The sequence below is a fragment of the Cydia pomonella genome, chromosome 3, assembly GCF_033807575.1.
Source record: "Cydia pomonella isolate Wapato2018A chromosome 3, ilCydPomo1, whole genome shotgun sequence".
NCBI lineage: Eukaryota > Metazoa > Arthropoda > Insecta > Lepidoptera > Tortricidae > Cydia > Cydia pomonella.
Window position 1 is genome coordinate 4,712,772 of NC_084705.1, and position 20,160 is coordinate 4,732,931.

The 20,160-nt window shown below is 39.0% G+C and overlaps 1 protein-coding gene and 1 long non-coding RNA gene across 2 annotated transcripts; one reads left to right on the top strand and one right to left on the bottom strand.

Annotated features, from left to right (window-relative positions):
* The first annotated feature begins 7,616 nt into the window (after window positions 1-7,616).
* Window positions 7,617-11,984, top strand: LOC133516616 (uncharacterized). The gene is made up of 3 exons (XM_061849628.1): window positions 7,617-8,745; window positions 9,212-9,422; window positions 11,547-11,984. Exons 1-3 carry the CDS (start codon window positions 7,841-7,843, stop codon window positions 11,982-11,984), a joined length of 1,554 nt encoding a protein of 517 aa, XP_061705612.1. The 5' UTR covers window positions 7,617-7,840.
* A 5,028-nt stretch (window positions 11,985-17,012) lies between these two features.
* LOC133515862 (uncharacterized) lies at window positions 17,013-18,803 on the bottom strand. The gene is made up of 2 exons (XR_009799104.1): window positions 18,327-18,803; window positions 17,013-17,300 (listed from the first exon to the last, which is right to left on the bottom strand). It is a non-coding gene; the product is annotated as an uncharacterized LOC133515862 (long non-coding RNA).
* Between the last annotated feature and the right edge of the window lie 1,357 nt (window positions 18,804-20,160).

Sequence of the window (20,160 nt, forward strand, 5' to 3'; positions counted from 1 at the left end):
TTATTTGTTATGAATGTATATAAAACAAGATTTCCAACGATATTTTTAAACAAATTCTTGAGCAGTATGTGTAGAGGGTTTACGTAACGTTTATTTACCATTTGACCGCCACAAGCCGCCTCGTTAAATTTTAATATACACGCCGTTTTTGACCATAAAATTAGGAGGTTCATGCGTGTGGTCCAACCTAGTTCTGATAATTTCATTATTGATTGTAGTTGTCAACATGGCTTTACACTTGGCGGTCCCGCAGGTACACGACCACCGAATTGACCTCGGTGTAATTGTTTTACAATAAAACGGGTACCCGTTTACAATGCACATGTCCTTGCCGCGTTGATTTCGAGTCCACGTCACTGTAAATAAGATCATAAGTCAAATGTTTATTCAGCCAGCCTCAAATAAATAATGACGGTGAATGTGCCTAAATACATCGGAACACATTTTTATTTTTATGATTAAAAGTGTGTTACGATATGATTGGCCATTTTGTCGTAACTATTATGACGATAGTGGAGGACTCGCGCGAAGTTGCCTTTTCATACACATTTTCCTCTCTGGATATTAAAATTATTGAAAATATTTTAACACAATTTGTTGTATATTAACCACAGCTATGCCCCTACGTTAGATTTTTTTCGAATTTTTAATTATTATAGTTAGGAGATTGTTTTTTATGAAATCTGTTTTTCGCTCCTATTTTTTACAATAATTAAAAAATCGAAAAAATTGAAACGTAGGGGCATAGCCATGGTTAATATACATCAAATTATAGAAAAAAAAATTCCATAATATCAATATGCAGAGAGGAAAATGAGGACTACGTTTGTATGGAGAAGCGGCCGTCCCCTTTCCTCTTAAGTATATTAAATTTCATACCGGCTATTTCATATCCAAATCATTTACAAAATAAAAAAAGAAACCAAATATTTTTTCTGGACTTTCTATTTCTACAATTATGTATTGCGTTTGACTGAATACTTGTTTTATTACAAAATAAAATACGTTTCATATGACTTCACCTACAGTTTTAAGGTCGGTTGCATCAAACCGTCTGTCGCCGTCAACTGTGGTTTGTGCAACTGGCCCTTAATCAATTAATTAAATATCTTAAACGTGTTATACAGTGAAAACAATTGCAAAAAAACTAAAGGATTAAATAGTTAAATACCGCTTTAACAAAAAGCTTTCAGTGTCAAACAAATATTACATAAAATAAAATATACATACGAAAGTATAAAAGTTCAACGCAATCTATCAAAGCTTACCATTACACGCCATTTCTTAATTAATTTTCTTATTGGGGGCGGAGTGAGCGGTTCAATGTAAATCTTTTTTCTTTACGCTCGGGCGTAGTGAATATCATGGCTTGGCATCAGTTAGTGACGAAGGTGCACGCCCACCATAACCTGGGCCCTTTTCATTTTAGCAGTAGAACAACACACAGTTTTACAATAGAAAATACAGACTATTAATCAGAAATAAGGATTAAATAGTTAAAACATTGCTATATGGGGCTCACTGATTACCAGTTCGTCGGACGATATCGGCCTGTCAGTTATTCGCGATTTTTTTTGCGGCAAACTGGTAATCAGTGGGCCCCTTTACAAAAACGCTTTCCAATCATAGAAATAAGAACAACGTGTGTGTGTAACATTTAAACACGCTTATTGAAATAACCCTTCAATTAAATCCATCAAAACTTTAAATAGAGACCATCTTTGATGACAAACTTGGGGGCGGGATGAGTATGGTGTAACGTCGCCCGTATTACTTCACGCTCGGGCGTAGTGGATATCACGGCGTGGCACTTCGTAGTGCCAAGCGTGCACGCCCACCGAAGTGCTTTGGCCCTTTTCCTTTGGCAGTAGAACGAATAGCCGTTTACAATGCATACGTCGTTGCCGCGGTTGTTTTTAGCCCAAAACACTGAAAACATAACCAAGATTTTATGAGTTTGTCCTATAGCTTGTTTTATGTATTTATTGTATCTTTAACTTAAGCCCCAGTAAGCTCGGCCGAATTTCACCTTCCCATACTAACGGAGCTTAGTTCTAAGTTTAAAACTACGTGTTGGATTGTAATGAAACTTTGAACATACAATGACATGACATATATTTAGTCCTGTAATTAGTTTATATACTTCCAGTTTATATAAAAAAACGAAACAGAGCAAAAACAAGTTTTGTATGAAAAACTTATTTTTTTTAACTATGGTATCTGATATCTGAAGCTACATAAACTAATTACAGGACTAGATATACGGTATCCTATTGTAACTACAAAGTTTCAAAGAAATCTAGCTAATCGTTTTAAAATGAGAGCGTAGCTACGTGTGTGTGGAGAACCGAAATTACTGGGGACTCTTATATACATCGAACAGGCCAAATCGTTAATAATATCTTAGATTAAATATCTTAAAATAATAAAAATATATTTCAAAATCTTATGTCTTAAGTAGTAAGTATAAAGGGGGAAATCACATATAGTAGCATGTACGTTTAGATGTATAGGTAATTTAATATGATATATAATATAAATAAAATATTTTACATAATTATTATTATTACATCGATCTGACAGAAGAAATAAGACAGCTTTACGTATCTAATTATAAAATATAAAATATTATAAAGGTAAGTACAGTCGGTTCCCTAACATAAGTATCCACTTTTCTATACAACTTAGTATGGCTACTTGGTTACTTAAGTTGCGGAACCGAACGTACTAACTACATTTCTAATGCTGAGATCGGACGATACAAAACATTTTAAATTATTATGTTATAATACGAGTATTAAAAATGTTTAAGTAACACTTTTTATGACGAAAATATTAGTGAGGTCTAGGAAGGAACATATGGAACAATTAAATATACACGGAGTGTTTTCAACAAGGAACCTATTGAAATGTATGTTTGACGACCGGTCTGGCCTCGTGGGTAGTGACCCTGCCTATGAAGCCGATGGTCCCGGGTTCAAATCCTGGTAAGGGTATTTATTCATGTGATGAGCATGGATATTTGTTCCTGAGTCATGGGTGTTTTCTATGTTTTTAAGTATTTATATATTATATATATCATTGTCTTAGTACCCTCAACACAAGCCTTATTGAGCTTACTGTGGGACTTAGTCAATTTGTGTAATAATGTCCTATAATATTTATTATTTATTTATTTTATTTATCTATACATTTAAATTATCTCTACCACAATAATTACATCTAGCGCATGTAATTTAATTAAAAATATTTTTGATTTTTGTCTTAAGGCGTTATAGATTTGAAACCACATGTACCTACACATGACCATGTAGGTAGGTGACCATGCACTTTTGCTGCTATGTAGACCCAGCAGCAAAAATACATGGTCACTTTATACATGAATTCCATTCATAACATGACCATACAATTTCGCAGGTCGCTACAGTCAAGAAATTTGATTTTTATGCCATTTCATACCTTGTCACAGTAACAATTTAACAATCAATATGACCTCAATAGACCCGGCATAGAACCGCCGCATACAGAACAATATCGAAATCCATGAAAGAGGCATATGTTCAGCAGTGGACGCATATATGCTGTGAAAGAAAAAAAAAACAATATGACAGCCGCAAGGAAATCAAAATCAAATCCCTTGACCATACGTAAACTTAACTGTAAGCTTGACTCATTCACAATAAAGAGGTTTTTTTCACTGAGCACATTTTACATGATCAACTGCAATCCCACGTAAGTTACCGATTTTATCTTGCGGTATTGGGTTTAACTTGGCTAAGTTGGAGGTGAGTTGGAGGTTGTTTTGCGGCAGAACCATGGACCTAATCTGTTGCCTGGTGCCGATGCCGGGGAATTCTCTGGCGTCCGTGGCTTCCTTGTGGCGGGCTTTGGGGCGCTACAGTACACAACGGAGGTCGAGGAGGAAGGCGCGTCGAACCATCTGGCGCGCCTAGGCGCTTCACGCTAGCGTGAAGGGCCTTCGGGCATTCGCGTTGGAGCCGCTCGGGGGCGGCTGCCGCCGGTGGGGTCGCGGATGAGTACGCAAGCGTTCCCGTAACCCCACCAATAGGGCGGTGAGGTGGCATATGGGGATTTTTAATGGGTATAACGTGGCTCATTAGCCTAGACGGGAGTCCCAAATAACCACTAGAGTCACCCCCGCACCTGGGTGGTATGCGGAATGCATTTTCCCCCTAATAAAAAAAGGGGACTACGAACGACGACGGCGTAGCCCTTCGAAGTGAATCTGTGAATGGACTTGACTACTTCTTAATTTTCATGTAAAATCCATCCTTTATTACAAATTTCGGCGCTGGGTGCGCGTGATTCAAGCTAGACCGGAACACGAAGTGATCCAACGTAGTCAGAAGTCTGGCGCGGCACTTGCTCGTGCCGAGCGAGCAGACGTAGCGAAGGGAACGTCCCGTTCGTTGCTGGCAATAGAAAGTGTAGCCATTGACTATGCAGAGGTCTTTGCCACGGGGACTTCGGGCGAAGATTACTGAAAACACAGATACCGTTTTAGTAACGATTTTAACCATTTACAACAGGTAGATATGTAATTATAAAGCTATACTATTACGCATATTTTTATGCATATATTCTTTGGCTTAAAGTTTTTTCTCTTTTTAGTTTTTTGTATATTACTACTTTTTAAAGAGAGATAAATGTATGTAAAAATAAATAAAATATATGAGGGTTATTTAATAGATAGATAGATACATATATATTTTTTTTTATTATATTATATTTACAATCATTTTTTACACTTAGCTATAATATACACTAAATTCGTGATACATTTATAAGCAAGTCGATAAATTTCTGAGTTACTTAATTCGAATTTAAAACAAATCGAATCTAAACATAATTCCATTGAAATGAATCATTAAGATAAATAGATAGATATTATACCACGTATTGCACACATTTGACTAGTATTCATTTCACAATTGAGATTAAGTATTTCAATGTCACACAAACACACAAAAACATAGCTACGAAAAAATTTGTTCTCCTTTTGAGACAGTAATTTTAATGTTTTGTAAGTTACCTACACATAGGAATACAATCTAGGCGAACGGTCTGACCCTGGGTGGTTAGTGACCCTGCCCCTGAAGCCGATGGTTCTGGGTTCGAATCCCGGTAAGGCCATTCATTTGTGGGATGAGCACAGATATTTGTTCCTGAGTCATGGGTGTTTTCTATCTATTTAAGTATTTGTTTAGTTTATTATATATATCGTTGTCTGAGTACCCTTAACACAAGCCTTCTTGAGCTTACTGTGGGGCGTAGTCAATTTGTGTAAGAATGTCCAATACTTATTTATTAATTAAAAACAAAAAAACAGTAGGTATCGTATTGATAATAATTAGTTACTTTATACATACAAGTTAAAATTTGTCTTGAATTTTAATGTTGCTCGTACTCTGGCAGTTATATATCTATGTAATATCGTATGACAGGGACAATATAATAGTGTTATACAATGTTGTCCCTGTCACAGTGCCACACAATGTAATAAAACATTATAAAACTGCCAGTGTAGGAGCATGATAACACATTTTTTCCCTACGTTATTGTGGCACACTTCACGTTACAACAAAACAATATCGTCTAGACGATCTTTGAGATATGTACTCGTAATAAAAATTTACAATAAATACTATTTCTGATATACTTGAATGAAGGATGTATATGGTCCAACGTGCTGGCTCGCAGAAATTGGTGTGGCGCGGCTTCCCCCGCCAGACGGGTTATTCGCGGATGGTCTAAAACGCAAAATGACTAGTGTAATATTTTGCCTATATCACTTTTAGTCTACATCGCGAACGGTCTAGAACGTACTACCTACTTACGTTATTTCAATTTGTAATAAATACCATCCCTGATAATATACTTAAAAGAAGGATGGACGTGGTCCAGCGTGGCTCGCAGCACCTGGTGTCCAAGGTTGGTGATCACACTCGCGCGACACCCCCCGCCGAACGTGCACACCCACCGCATGGACGTCTTCGTCTTGCCTTGGTAGCAAAACGTGTAGCCGTTCACCAAGCATATCTGCTTCCCGCGTTTATTCACGGCCCAAGCGACTGTAAGTATGGAAGATAGTTATTTTGCTACTGCAATATAAAGCATTCTGTATAAAATATGCAAAATAGAAGTTAAATCGTTTACTTCACATATTAAATAAATTCAGTCAATTACTTAGAAAAGTTTAATATTGCCTATGAATATTAGAACTCTTGTAAATTAAAACAATTTTAGCAGTTTTGATACTTTTTTATTGTGCTAATGAAAAATAAACTTGATTTACATACGCCAGGTTAAATTATCTTAAATAGTTCCAGCGGTCACCGAAACGGTTAGGTTCTTTTTTTGGTAAGTACAATACCTAAGTAGGTAGTATCATTAGTATAAATAAAGAGAAAATGAGATAAGAAACTTTACTGACTTGTTTATACCCGATTTTAGGTAAAACAGGGTGCCTAATTTTAGGTACAACAGGGTGCCTAATTAAGTGAGAATTGTTTATAAAAAACACCAATCGAAGCATTAAATGACAATGATGAATCTTAAGTAAGTAAATTGCCAGTTGAAACTTGGAAATTAACTTAAGATTTATTGTATCTTATTTGCTGGTTATGATATACAAGGCAAAAAAAAATGGTGGGGATCCCTTTAAGGGCATATTCGGTATCGTGTTCTGATTAGGAGTATACGATTTTTTTTTACCCAAAATAAAGATTTTTTATGTGGCAGGTATAAGTCGGCCAACCCTCCATATAAATGCCAAAATTTTTTCACGTAAAAAAAAATCATCTACTTTTTCCTAATAAGAAAACGACAACGAATATACCCTTAAACGGATTCCACTATTTTTGTATCTGCCAATTATAAGATTATTACTGCGTTGTAAATTATAGCACACTATAGCGTATAATAACCCTCACAATGAAAACAAAATCTAAGTAGCTAAACAACTAAACGGTGCGCTTTACACAAATTATATTCTGACGCGTCTATCTCTTGTAACTTACACGAGTCATTTACGAACGAAAAGATGGTCCCAATACACCAATTTCTTGGCCCTTTTCTTAAATATAACACCATCCACGATTTTAAATTCCGGAGGCAAGTGGGTGTGGTGCCCTCTGTAATGAACAATGCGGCGATCGAGCGTGGTGAAACATGCCAGGCAGCGTCTCGTATTCGTGCAGTCCCACCGTATCGTCCTCCTACCAGTGACCTGGTTGCCGACTTGGCGGCTGAATGTGTAGCCGTTGATTATGCAAACATCCTCCCCGCGATCATTTTTGACCCAAGTAACTGGAAATGTCCAGAAGTAGTTAATATCCTGAGCAAAAATCACTCCTGGAATGTTTTTTTTTAATTCAAGAAATCAAATGAAATATTTACATAGTTTAGATAACATAAATTCAGCTATGTATAGGTTTCAAATTAAACCTAGTAATCACTGCACTGCATATGCATCTTTTTCTTCCACCCTGGAGAATATAGCTCTAACGTATCCTCTCTGGACGGCCAATGAAAGCCAGCCAGAACAGCCAGAGTTGAGGGTTCGATTGGGGTCCACTCCGACCGACGAAGTTGTGACATATGTGGGTAGATTTAGTAATCAGGCGCCGACTGAATGTGGGTAGGCTTAATTCTTCGTTCTCGAATACATTCTATGTTGAACGGACGTGTTTCCTTGGTGCCTCCTCATCAGCCCTTACCCTGGCCAGAAGGCATATTTAACAGTGGCGACGGGACTGTGATCTACGTGTCGAACTTTTTAGTGTTGTGGTTTAGTTAATCGTGTTAATAAACAGTTACAATGGCAGTCGGAAAGATAGCCCCGTTCGATATGAACAAAGATTGTTGGGACTTATACGTGGAGCGTTTAGAACAGTATTTTATAGCGAATTCAGTGAGTGACACGGTTAAAGTGGCTACTTTAATTACTGTGATAGGCAGTGACGCGTATGAACTTATGGTTAATTTGTGTACGCCGGCGCGCCCGGCAACAAAGACTTTTGATCAGTTGAAGGCCATTATGAAATCGCACTTGCAACCTAAACCGAGTGTATTAGCAGAAAGGTTCAAATTTCGACAACGACGTCAAGCGAGTGATGAGAGCATAGCTGAGTATGTCGCAGCCTTGAAGAAAATGTCAATGACTTGCAATTTTGGCGCGGACTCATTGCAAGAAAATTTAAGGGACCAATTTGTTTGCGGTCTATCGAAGGATGTTATACGACAGCGGCTATTCGCAGAGGAGGAAATCACGTTCGAGAAAGCTTTTAAATTAGCCGTAACGATAAATTCGGCCGAGACGGAATCGGCGGTTATGGAGAAGCGAGTAGACAACCATGGAGGAAGTACGGGTGTCTACCAGGTGGCATCGAGCCGGGGGCGGGGGAGCTACGGTCACGGAGAAGCCGTCGGGGGACGGAAGGTCACGGGGGCTACGCGAGGTTGGGCGGGCGCCGGGCGCGGCGCGAGCGGCCGGGGCGGACGGCGCGGGCCGGGCGTCGCGGGCGCCGGCCGCGAGCGCGGCGCGCACGGCGGCGCAGCTGGCTGCAAGGTGTGCGGCGGCAGTCATGACTCCAACACGTGCAAGTTTAAGGCTTACGTGTGTCGGGTGTGCAACCGAGATGGACATCTGAAGAGGATGTGCCCGAGACTACGCGAGGAACAGCTGTTCGCGTTGTATGACGGAGACGCGGATGGGCAGGTGGCGTATGACGACAGCGAGGGAAGTGACGAGGTAGTTACCTATAACTATTCAATGGCTTTAAAGGACTTTAGTGCTTATCCGCCATATGTATTATCAATGAAAGTTAACAAGAGATACATAGATATGGAAATTGATACGGGTAGCTGTATTTCTTGCATTAGTTATGATTGTTACTTAAAAACTTTAGGGAATTTTAAATTAAATCCGAGTGATGTCTCAATGCGATATTACACCGGGGAAAGGGTAATACCCGTAGGTAAATTATGCGTGAGTGTACAATATGGCAAAGTAAACAAACAATTAGATCTGTATGTAATTATGAAGTCGGTTAAAAAGGGGCATGACAAGTTTGTTAGGTCGACAATGGATTCATGAACTCGGGGTAACTTTGCCCACTTCCGTGCCATGTAACAAATTGGAAAGGGAAAATATTAGTCAAAACTTTGATGAAAATGTGTTCAGTTCCAGGTTTAAAGAAGTTTTTGAAGACGGTTTGGGGCGGTTCACGGGCGGCAAGGTCGGGTTCGCGCTGCGCGAGGGGGCGCGGCCGGTGTTCCTGCGCGCGCGCCCGCTGCCGTACGCGCTGCGCGAGCCGGTGGAGCGTGCGCTGGATCAGCTAGTGCGCGACGGCATCATCACGCCCGTGCCCACCTCGGACTGGGCCACTCCCGTCGTACCGGTAATGAAAAAAGATGGGACTATTCGTTTGTGTGGGGATTTCAAATTGACACTGAATAAATGTTTGCAAGTGGATCATTTTCCAGTACCTCGAGTAGATGATTTGTTGACAAAATTGCATAAGGGGGATAAATTTTCGAAAATTGACTTATCGCAAGCGTACGCGCAATTCGAATTAGACGATTCAAAACAATACACCGTAATAAATACCCACAAAGGCTTGTTTATGTACAATCGCTTAATTTATGGCTTAGCTTCTAGTCCTGGCATATTTCAAAGGAAGCTAGAGCAGTTGTTTGCGGACTTACCAACGGTAGGGGTTTTCTTGGACGACATTATTATAACTGGTTCTGACGATCGGGCGCATTTAGAAACTCTCACGGAGGTATTTGAGAGGTTGCGGAAGTATGGGTTAAAGGTAAAAAAAGAGAAATGCACCTTTTTTGCACCGTCGGTAACGTATTTGGGTTTTGTCATTAGCAAAAAGGGTGTGCACACGTGTCCTGAGAAAATTAAGGCCATTAAAGAAGTAGGAGAACCAAGTAATGTGTCGGAGCTTCGCTCATTTTTGGGTCTCATTATGTATTACGCCAAATTTGTACCTAACGTGAGCACTATTTTGGCACCACTATACAGGCTTTTACAAAAAAATGTTAATTTTGTATGGGACGAACATTGTAGGTCAGCGTTCAACAAAATCAAACAAATGTTAATTTCTAGTACCATCTTAGCTCATTACTCGCCACATTTGGATCTGGTTCTTACCACGGATGCTAGCAGTGTGGGGGTGGGGGCGGTCATTTCCCATTTGACGCCAGAGGGCGAGCGGCCAATTGCGTATGCATCACGGGTATTGAATTCGGCGGAAAAGGCGTACTCCCAGATTGAACGCGAAGCTTTGTCAATAATATATGGTATTAAAAAATTCCATCAATATCTCTATGGTAGAAAATTCACATTAAGAACTGACCATAAACCTTTAGTCTCAATTTTTGGCGATAAGTCCGGCATACCGGTAATGGCAGCGAGTAGGATGCAGCGTTGGGCGGTTATCCTCGCGGGTTATGATTATGACATCGAATACGTGCGTAGCGAGAAAAACGCGGCGGACGCGCTATCTCGGTTACCAGTAGGATTACGTTCCGAACAGGAAAACGGTAAAAATAATATACGCGAAATCACTTATTTGAATTTTGTTCAAAATTTCATGCCAATTACAAGGAAGACTTTGTGTCAAGAAGTTAGTAAGGACGACGTTCTTAGGAAAGTAATGTTGTTTATACAATCCGGCTGGCCAACATTTTGTACCGATGAGCAGATTAAACCTTATTTTTCACGACGTAACGAGTTATATATCGATGCAGGGTGTATAGTATGGGGTTATAGATTAGTCATTCCAAAGAAATTGCAGGATTCTTTGTTGAAAGAGGTGCACAGCGGACACATGGGGATAGTTAAGATGAAGAGTATCGCACGAAGCATTGTGTGGTGGCCGGGCATCGATGCGGCAATTGAAAGCGTCTGTAAAGCGTGTACCGCGTGTACAGCAGAGAGTACGGCTCCGGCTAGGGCGGTACCTCAACCCTGGCCATACGAGTCAGAGGTTTGGTCACGGTTACATGTCGATTTCATGGGCCCTATTCAAGGTGCCTCATTTTTGGTGTTAATTGATTCAACCTCGAAATGGATTGAAGTCTTTAAAATGAATAAAACTACGGCCGCTGACGTAATTCGCGTATTACGGGAAACATTTGCGCGTTTTGGACTACCGAAAGAGATAGTATCGGATAATGGGCCTCCGTTTTCTAGTAAAGAGTATGAGCGTTTTATGACTTTTAATGGTATTAAGATAACATTTGCGCCGGTATACCATCCTTCCTCGAATGGGGCCGCAGAGGGGGCAGTTAAACTGTGCAAGCGAGTAGTTCGGAAAGCTCTGCGCGATGGCGTCGATGTAGACGCAGCGTTACAGTCATATTTATTGTCGTACCGAAATGTAGACCACAGTACAACCGGGACGTCACCAGCGGTTCTTTTACAGCGTAGGACATTAAGGTCTCGTCTAGATCTATTGAAATGTAGAAGGCAAGTAGAAGATAAAGTTATTCAGAGTCAACGTAAACAGGTCGAGTATGCGGGAGGTACGTCTAGACAGTTGGATATCGGGGAGGAAGTGTGGGCACGTAATTACACAGGAGGGGAAAGATGGATAGGAGGGAAAATTGAACAAAAAGTAGGATCTCGCAACTATATAGTTGGTAGGGAAAATGGTCCACCCATCAAACGACATATCGATCAGCTTAAAAATAAATGGTCAAGCACGATTGATGTGTCCGTACCAAACTCTCCGATTTCGATAAAACCACCAAACGAATTTTCTACTGATACGACGACGGGAGGGGTGCCAGAACCGGTAACAAGCAATTCTGAGTTAAGGGTCGTGAGTGGTTTACCGTTGCCGGGTGCACCGGCCGCGCCCCCTACATTGCCGGCCTCCGGGGAGGGCCCCAGACCGATCCGCACTAGGAAACCCGTTAAAAGATACGGGTTCGACTTCAATTAGTATTATGATTTTATTCTTATTAACCTAATGCATAAGTGTATCTATAGGCTAAGTGGGGGGGTGTGACATATGTGGGTAGATTTAGTAATCAGGCGCCGACTGAATGTGGGTAGGCTTAATTCTTCGTTCTCGAATACATTCTATGTTGAACGGACGTGTTTCCTTGGTGCCTCCTCATCAGCCCTTACCCTGGCCAGAAGGCATATTTAACACGCCGAAGTCACGCCGGAGACGGAGACCCTGACCGATTCTCAGGAGCACTCGGGTCCGTGGGGTCGTTACTCCTTATTATTATTATTATTATCTATATTTTATATTCAGGAAAAAAGTGGTCAAACTTTTTGTGTGTTTTAAATTTATTCAGCCAGGTAATTTTAGATTTCAAACTAAACCTACTAAAAATTTATCTTATCAAACATTACAATATAATGCATAAAGCAGGGGTCATCATTGATAACAGTAGGAAAAATCAATTTAAAAATCTGGTATGATTAACCATGGCAGCCATTTATATCACTAATAAGGAAAACTTAATTTTTTTTTCTTATCTGAGAATTGATTGTTAATATATGTTTTATAGCATTAAGTTCAATTACTATTCGGTTTTAAAATAAAAACAATAAATAAATAAACGGTCTAGATTCTTTTATATTATGTAAAACAATATAGAAAAAGAAGAAATATTGCGTTTTATATTCTGTTTCGTAAATTTACGAATTGACCTGTGGGGCATGGCGGCTGATAGGGACCGACCATTCATCCTACAAAAGAAGGTAATCAGGTTGATATCTAGAGTCCCCGAGGACGAACCCGCACGGCAGCTATTTATTAACCTTAAGGTGATGACTGTACCTTCGCTCTTCATATTTGAGAGAGGTAAATATGTGAGAAAGAACCCCGACGAGTTCCCTATAAGCAAGACCTACTCAGCGAGAAGAAAACCTGCGCTGTCAGTTCCCGCGCATAGACTTCAGAAGTCAGGGAAGTCCTTAAGGGTAATAGGTGCAAAAATTTACAATAAATTACCCGAAATAATAAAAGAATTGAGTACTGAACGACGTTTCACACGTGAGCTCAATACGTTTTGCTCAACAAAAGCATATTACTCGGTAAAAGAATTCCTGGATGAATGAATATGTCGAAACATTAAATTATTATATATAGGCTAAGCTAACTATAATTTGTAATCGATTATATGACATTGAAATTTCTACAATTCAATTTAATGAAAAGATGTATAATTTAATTTGTTTTCAGTATACTTTATATCTATAATTTATTATATCAATTTATTATTGTTTTGCTCACTGTTACGTATAAACAGTAGTTTTAGGTAATATGACGATGTACAATTAATACAAATAAAATCTATTCTATTCTATTCTATTTTTCAAGTTAGTATTTTTACTTATAATATCATGGTTGATCTTTTGAAAACAATAACGGCGCCATTAAGTCAAATACCAACAAACGTAGAATTTAGGGCCGATTTAGACGGCACGCGAACTCGCATGCGATTTTAGTTACATTGCGGACTATTGAGGTTACAACTAATTCGGCGACCGATCAAATACCGCAATGTAATGAAACTCGCATGCGAGTTCTCGCACCGTGTAAATGAGCCCTAAGGTTAGAGCTCCCACGGATGAGACAAAAAATATGTTTAACTCCCATTCTAGCGTAGTTTTCGTTCCTTACAACGTAAATAAAATTTAGCTTTATTCATTTATTTTTATGTTCGTATAAGATACAATATTGTTTGCCGGAGACCTTCACCCTATAATTCAACGACGAAATATTCACCCCTGACCAAAAAGTTCGTGGCAGGATGAGAATGATCTGCACACTTCTCGGTCGTGCGTGGTCAAGATTCTGACGCGATTACGGTTCGTCCCGTAAGTGCACACCCAAATCTTTGCCTTATAATTTGACTAAATATCCATCCCTGACTAAAAAGTTCGGAGCAGGATGAGAATGGTCTAGAAGCCCATTGCAAACTTCTCGGTCGTGCGTGGTCAAGATCCTAGCGCGACAACGATTGGTTCCATATGTGCAGACCCATCTGAGCGTGTTGGATTGTCGCTTGTGCAAGCTGAATGTGTATCCGTTGACGATGCACATATCCTTGTCGCGCTGGTTTTTGACCCAGGACACTGGAAAAGTTGTCATATTACAATAAATATAATATATTTTACCTAATTAATATAATGTAAGAATAACATAAATTAAAGTACATATAAAAAGGTTTTATTTCAGGCAACACGTACACCAAGTACAGTCAGCATCAAAAGTAGCGGATGAAACAACGCGCCTAAAGTAAGTTAATTATATACCTAATCTTTCATTAAAATTTTAGAGCAGGATTGGAATGGTCTAAAAGTCACACGCATACTTTGCGCTCATGCATGGTCATGATCCTGGCGCGAGAACCGTTCGTCCTGTAAGTGCAGGCACAAACCTTTGATCTATAACTTGACTAAATATCCATCCCTGACTACAAAGTTCCGGGCAGGATGAGAATGGTCTAAGAACTTTCTGTACACTTCCCGTCCGCGCGTGGACAAGATCTTGGCACGACAGCGGTTCGTCCCGTAAGTGCAGACCCATCGGAGCGTGTTGGATTGCCGCTTTTGCAAGCTGAATGTGTATCCGTTGATGATGCACATGTCTTTTCCGCGCTGGTTTTTGACCCAGGTCACTGGAAAAGTTAAAATATCATTATAAAAATAATATAGAAAACACGTTTTTTTGATATAATTAGGGAGATAGAAAGCTTTATTACTTTCACACATACTTCAAACAAAATAAATAATATAACATATTAAAACAGAAGAATATAATTAAAAAAATATGTGGGCCCCTTTCGGATAAAAGGAATTCCACTCCTCTGTATTTTGGGCTGTCTCTTGCCATTATGGACCCACCGTTGATACCTACTAATTCGTCTGACAATCTGCCACGTGGTCGACCTTTGCCACTTGAGCCCTGCGGCCCAAATCACTTTAATTAAGCGTGTACCTAAGTATTCAAATGTACGTAAGAGATTGCACTAATTCTCGATACATGGACGCTGAAAAAACGCTGTACATTTTGCGTTTACGGATTAGCACGATGACACGCACCGGCACTTCCGAAGATATGTAATGTATCAAAGTACCCCATGAAAGTTAAAGTTTTTGGACTAGTCATCTACAGTTTCACTAATAATCCATCCTTAATCAGAAAGTCCGAGGCAGGGTGTTCTAACATAGCGCTGCGCACTTCTCGCCCATATATTGTCGTGACCTTAGCCCTACATTTGCTGGCATTATGTGCAGACCCATCAGAGCTCCCTCGCTTGCCACTGTTGGAGGTAAAGTTAGTTTTTGGACCTGGCATCTATGGTTTCACTAATAATTTATTCTTAGTTACAAGATTTACAAGGTTGGGGGCATCATGCCCCAGGACAGCGCTACACACTTCTCTTTCATGCGAGGTCATGACCTTGGCCCGTCATTTGCTGGTCTCGTACGCGTTCATGCAGATCCATTGGAGCGAGTTTTTTGGCCGTTTGTGGAGCCGGAAAGTGTAGCCGTTGACTACGCATATGTCTTTGCCTCGTTGATTCTTGAACCACAAAACTGGAACAAAAATAAAAATAAGCACAGAATCCTTACAATACATCAAATCAGTCATTATTTGACAGCGAATCATTAGCTCCAAAGAATTCTGCACTCTCCCGCGTCCTCGGTTCGAAAATACGAATAGTATAGGCATATAGATAGTATTGTCGCCGTCCTCGAAACGTCGGAGGTAAGTTTAAAACTTAATACGCGAATAAGTCCCGTTTGTGTTAGTTAATAATGTTTAAAAATCGTGAAAGTTTAAATCAGTATATAGATTAGTAGTGTGTGTAGTGTGTGTAGTGGAAGCGCTGGTGGCCTAGCGGTAAGAGCGTGCGACTTGCAATCCGGAGATCGCGGGTTCAAACCCCGGCTCGTACCAATGAGTTTTTCGGAATTTATGTACGAAATATCATTTGATATTTACCAGTCGCTTTTCGGTGAAGGAAAACATCGTGAGGAAACCGGACTAATCCCAACAAGGCCTAGTTTATCCTCTGGGTTGGAAGGTCAGATGGCAGTCGCTTTCGTAAAAACTAGTGCCTACGCCACATCTTGGGATTAGTTGTCAAGCGGACCCCAGGCTCCCGTGAGCCGTGGCAAAATGCCGGGACAACGCGAGGAAGAAGAGGAGGAGATAGTAGTGTCAAAAAGGTAAGCATGTTCGTTGTATTATTTACGACTAATATTAAGTTTAAAAAAAAGCCTTTGGATTGAAAACTTGAAAAATACTATATAACTAAAATATGAACAATGTTGATATCAAAATTCCACTGTTCATGTATATTTGGGTACAAACCGTACATGTTTTTTATAACTACTGTCTATATAAAATTCATTAAACCATACAGTTACCACTACTTATTAGCTAATAGAAGAAAAACAATTCAGGTTATTTTCTGTATTTAATCGTCATACAGTGAAAGAGTAGAAATTAAATAAAATTTATGTTTAAGCATTTTACGTCAAAAATGTGACAATTACGAAGAAAGTGGCGCCCTCATTTATTTTCTACTATCTCATGTCACACTGTACCTACATATAAATTAAGTTTATATTTTAAAGTACACCGCATCTCTAATCATATAATGCGGCGGTGAATGATTGTGGTTGAGCTCAGCCTTCACAAGTTCTCCCCCAGTGGAAGTGATGACGCGCGCTCTGCACTTGTTCTGACCCGAGGCCGAGGTGCATATCCACCGCTTCGTGTACGTAGACTTTAACTGGTAGCAGAAACTATAGCCGTTAACGAGAACCATCGGCTTACCGCAGGAATTTTTCGTCCATGTCACTGGGAAATAAAATAAAACAAACATTGAAGAGCCGCTAACCCACTACTAGAAACTAATAAGTGAGGAAAGACAGACATAAAAAAGCTCTCGATTACATAAACCAATATAGTTGCCACTACTCAATGAAAAAAAAGCCTTGCTATTCTCTGTAATCAAAACTTTGTAGCTACAGATACACTTTGTTTATATTTTAAAGTACACCCCATCTCTAATCGTATAATGCGGCGGCGAATGATTGTGGTTCAGCTCAGCCTTCACAAGTTCTCCCCCAGTGGAAGTGATGACGCGCGCTCTGCACTTGTTTTGACCCGAGGCCGAGGTGCAAATCCACCGCTTCGTATACGTAGAGCTCTGCTGGTGACAAAAACTGAATCCATTGACGAGAACCATCGGCTTACCGCGGGAATTAGTAGTCCATGTCACTGAAAATAAAAAGCGTTTTAACATAGTTATTTACTTGTTTAGTGTTTAAATTAATATAAAAATGCATGCGGTGATTGCAGTGAATCAATTATGAATGTGCTCATTTAGTATGTAAATTAAATCTTCTTTTGATGATCTTAATAAACAAATAAATAAACATTGACGAACCGCTAACTCACAAGAAACTAGTAAGGTTAGTTGTGGTAAGGTAATGTCTATGGGTCAAGAAAACACTTGTAGGGAAAGTAAACAGTTATAAATATTACAAGTTGTTAAAAAATAATGATCTAAATAACAATACTAAATATAAACGAATGCTTAAATTAAATTAACTTAGAAATTCTTACATAAAAGCAATGATATGATACAATGACTATAGATAATATTTTATAATATAAGTGCGTAGAAGGACTTTACTCATATGGTTTATCTTACCCCGAGCAAAACCAACAACATATTTATATTTATTCCTCTTACCCCATGTGTCCTTAAAATACAAAAAGAAAAAGGGAACGAGTAATAAGGGTATCTATAAAAATAAACATAATTTCAATATTCATACGTATTATTATTTTAATCAGTATAACCTACACTACAAATTGAAGTAGTCTTCATCTCGGATCGTGTACCGTGGCGGTGGCTGACTATGTTTAAAATCCTTGACAATCTGGGCTATAACCGCGAAAACAAAAGTTTCCAAATTGCGGACATCTTTCTGTGTCACCTAGTGGACTACGGAACCCTAAAAATCCTAAACATTGAAGAACCGCTTACCCGCTGCTAGAAACAAGTAACAGACAAAAAAGAAAAAGGGAACGGGTATCGAAAAAAGAAACATACCTTTAATGCATAAGTATGTTTTTTTTTAATTCTATCACTTAAGTTTAAAGTACATTCCATCTTGAATCATGTACTGCGGCGGTGGGTGACTATGTTTCAAATCAGCCTTCACAAGCTGTCCTTCCACATTAGTGAGGACTCTCGCTTTGCATTTAATATAACCAGAGTTGGAAGTGCAAACCCACCGCTTCGTGTAGGTAGAGCTATGCTGGTGGCAGAAACTGAAGCCGTTGACGAGTACCATCGGCTTGCCGCGGGAATTCGTCGTCCATGTCACTGAAAATAAAAAGTTTCTTAATATTGAAGAACCGCTAATCCATTTCTAGAAAATAACAAGTAAGGAAAAAAAACCTAGAGATATATAGGTACAAAAAAGAAACAATTTTATTGCAGATATATGTTTCATGTCCCTATAAACTGTTCTACAATTTAAAGTCGACTCGAGTAGTATTTCTAAAGAATGCAGGATCTTAAACCCGCTGCTAGAAACACGTAAAAGGCAAAAATGCAAAAATTACACAAAAAACTATGATAAAAAAATACAACCAACAAATACTAAAATTCTTTAGAGATGTAAGAGTCTCCAAGTCAGAGATAAAATATATAATAAAAAAAAACGATCATTAAATTATTCTTAGAGATGTAAAAGGTCTCCAAGACTTGATTTTTAGTATTAGTACTAGTATTATTAGTACTAGTAGTATTAGTATTAGTACATCCCCACACAGAAACGAATGGCTTTCAAAGTAGGTTTAGTTTAGGTTAGAACCGTGACTCCACACACAAAAGAATGTTACATATGTAGGAGGTTAGATTAGAACTGCAACCACACAGAATAGAATAGCTTTTAAAATAGGTTTAAATTATATGTTTAAAATTTTCTATCTATAACCACTCACGTAATAAACGCGCAGAATGAGCCGACTGCGTTTAGTTTTGGTAACGAAAAATCCAAATTGAAACAATTTTATGCGAAATAAATTTTATTTTATTTAAAATGAATTAAAATTAAGAAACACGTAAATAACTACCGCAAGCTATTCACAAAATAACTCATCTATCAATTAAAAATCCGTGATTCAAATTTAATTGTATTAATTTTTCGACGAAATGTATTATCGATGAAATAAAAACACTTGAAACGTTGTCTTTGAAATAATAGTCGATTAAATATCTGTGGGTAATTCAAGGGTAAACCTTCAAGAACATTCCGTCTCGAATCGCGTAGTATGGCGGTGGGTGACCATGTTTCAAATCAGCCTTTATAACCTTTCCGTCCGTATTAATGATAACATACGCTCTGCACTTAATATGACCAGAATTCGAGGTGCAAATCCACCGTATGCTGGCATCCACATAAGTATGCTGGCGACAAAAACTGTAGTCGTTGATGACAACCGTCGGCTTGCCGCGGGCACTCGATGTCCAGGTCACTGAAAAATTAAGAGTTAAGTTAAAATACATGTCACAATTGAGGAAATTAAATTGTTAGATATGTGTGTATTTTACATGTCCGTTTTAAATCAAATCCACTTGAACTATTTAAAACTGAATGAGTCTAATAAATATAAATATCAAGATACAATATTAATAATTTTATTTCAATAGGAAGACAGAAATAGGGACGTAATTATATGAGTGTACGCAACCTTTGAAGCGCGAGTCTGACCAGCACTACCTATTGGTTTTGAAAGAAATCAAGAATTTAAATATTTTGATTAGATTTTTAACAATTCGCTGATTTTAAGGTTTCACACACGTGGCGATTTCTTGTATTTATATTTGGCAGACACGGAAACACATCCAGGTGGTATTGTCTGATCCAATTCCGCGAGCACTCGTTGTCCAAGTCAAAAAAAATAAAATTAAGAGTATTGTGATATCACTCACCTCTCTACCGAGCTCTAAAGCTTATTAACGGCATATTGACCCAGGACGATTCATTGGACCTATTTTCGCCTCCTGAACCGAGATTCTTAGCCACAGCCGGGCGCTACCTCGAGGCTATAGTCGCCCCGA